The sequence below is a fragment of the Tupaia chinensis genome, unplaced genomic scaffold, assembly GCF_000334495.1.
Source record: "Tupaia chinensis unplaced genomic scaffold, TupChi_1.0 Scaffold149964_2, whole genome shotgun sequence".
In the NCBI taxonomy this organism is placed as follows: Eukaryota; Metazoa; Chordata; class Mammalia; order Scandentia; family Tupaiidae; genus Tupaia; species Tupaia belangeri.
This window is the reverse complement of record NW_006209806.1, coordinates 1,917,102-1,918,683: the sequence shown is the minus strand read 5'-3', so window position 1 is coordinate 1,918,683 and position 1,582 is coordinate 1,917,102. Positions and strand designations below refer to the sequence as shown.

Below are 1,582 nucleotides of genomic sequence, written 5' to 3'. Positions count from 1 at the left end.
ACGCCGCAATCCCTTCTCCTCCATTCTCCTCTTGGGATCTTGGGCACGCACGCACACGTGCCTGCCGTGAGTTTAAGCCACCGGGTCTGGGACTCGAACCGCAGTGACTACATGGGAGTCCAGCGACACAGCCATTACGCCAACTGCTGGTCCAAGCACTCTCCCTCTTCTGTCCTCCAGCTGGTCAGCGAGAAGGTCGGCGGGGCTGAGGGGACCAAGCTGGACGATGACTTCAAGGAGATGGAGAAGGTAAGGCGGGGCTCTGGGCAGGCGGGGGCGCCCCGCAGCGGCGAGCCCCACACACTGACCCTCTCCCCTCCACAGAAGGTGGACATCACCAGCAAGGCCGTGACGGAGGTGCTGGCCAGGACCACCGAGTACCTGCAGCCTAACCCAGGTAGGGGCACCTGCCGGCGCCAGGGACACCTGGTTACCAGAGTGTAAAGAGGGAGCACATGGACTGACAGACCGCAGTGCCCACGGGTAGGTGGGCACCAGGCATGGCTGGATCCAGGAGCCCAAGGCCTTCCACTTCGCTGGCGGCTCAGCTCCCCGCGGGCCGACCTTCCCCGGGTCGGCTCGTCCCCGTGGCAGCCCTAGCCTCCTCTCCCAGCAGCAGAGGCCGTCTTCCCGGCTGACGCTGGCTCCCAGGGTCCTTCCCCAGGAACCCCGAATGCTGCTTCCCACACGCTCTGGTAGCAAGGCCAGCAGCCTCTGTCGGAGGCCTGTGCCGTAGCCGGGGACCTGCCTGGCACTGCCCCTGGTGGGTGGGCCGGGCCTCGCGGTCTCTCCCCAGGTGGGGGGGCAGGTCTCGGGAAGGGGCCTCTGGACCTGTCACCGAGCACGGGCGCAGCAGGGTGGCCGCGTCCCCGTGCAGAGGGTGAGAGCAGCCATCACCACCCTTTGCAGCCTCGCGGGCCAAGCTGACGATGCTGAACACGGTGTCCAAGATCCGGGGCCAGGTGAAGAGCCCCGGCTACCCTCAGCCCGAGGGCCTGCTGGGCGAGTGCATGACCCGGCACGGGAAGGAGCTCGGCGGAGAGTCCAACTTCGGTGAGCGCCCGCTGCTGGGAGTGGACGGGCGGGGCCCCTTGTAAGAGTGGGGAGGGGCCTGTGGGAGCAGCGGGTTTAATGTCCTCCCATCTGCCAGCTCCTGGCCGCCCTGACCGGGAGCCGTGTTCTCAGCCCCTCCGGCTCACTCCCAGTGCCCGGGTCCAGACCTTTGCCTGGTCCTGGGGGTGTGGCCATTCAGAGGCTGGGGAGGCCAAGGCCTTGTGACAGCACCCCACTGCCCGCAGGCGACGCCCTGCTGGACGCGGGAGAGTCCATGAAGCGCCTGGCCGAGGTGAAGGACTCCCTGGACATCGAGGTCAAGCAGAACTTCATCGACCCGCTGCAGAACCTGTGCGACAAAGACCTGAAGGAGATCCAGGTACCGTGCTGCCAGGCGGGCGGCCTTTGTCCCCACCCCCGGGCGGTGGCACCGAGGAGGGGCGGCCCGTGACGCCGTCGCCCGCCCGCCCGCAGCACCACCTCAAGAAGCTGGAAGGCCGCCGTCTGGACTTCGACTACAAGAAGAAAA

The 1,582-nt window shown here is 67.3% G+C and overlaps 1 protein-coding gene across 1 annotated transcript in view; it reads left to right on the top strand.

The window, feature by feature from the left end:
- The first annotated feature begins 104 nt into the window (after nt 1–104).
- SH3GL1 (SH3 domain containing GRB2 like 1, endophilin A2) overlaps nt 105–1,582 on the top strand; it is a 3,731-nt gene continuing 2,253 nt past the window's right edge. Inside the window, exons 1-5 of the mRNA XM_027769573.1 lie at nt 105–249; nt 325–397; nt 910–1,053; nt 1,299–1,432; nt 1,528–1,557. Coding sequence (XP_027625374.1) covers nt 112–249; nt 325–397; nt 910–1,053; nt 1,299–1,432; nt 1,528–1,557 — 519 coding nt within the window. The 5' untranslated portion in view covers nt 105–111. The remainder of the gene's footprint in view (nt 250–324; nt 398–909; nt 1,054–1,298; nt 1,433–1,527; nt 1,558–1,582) is intronic.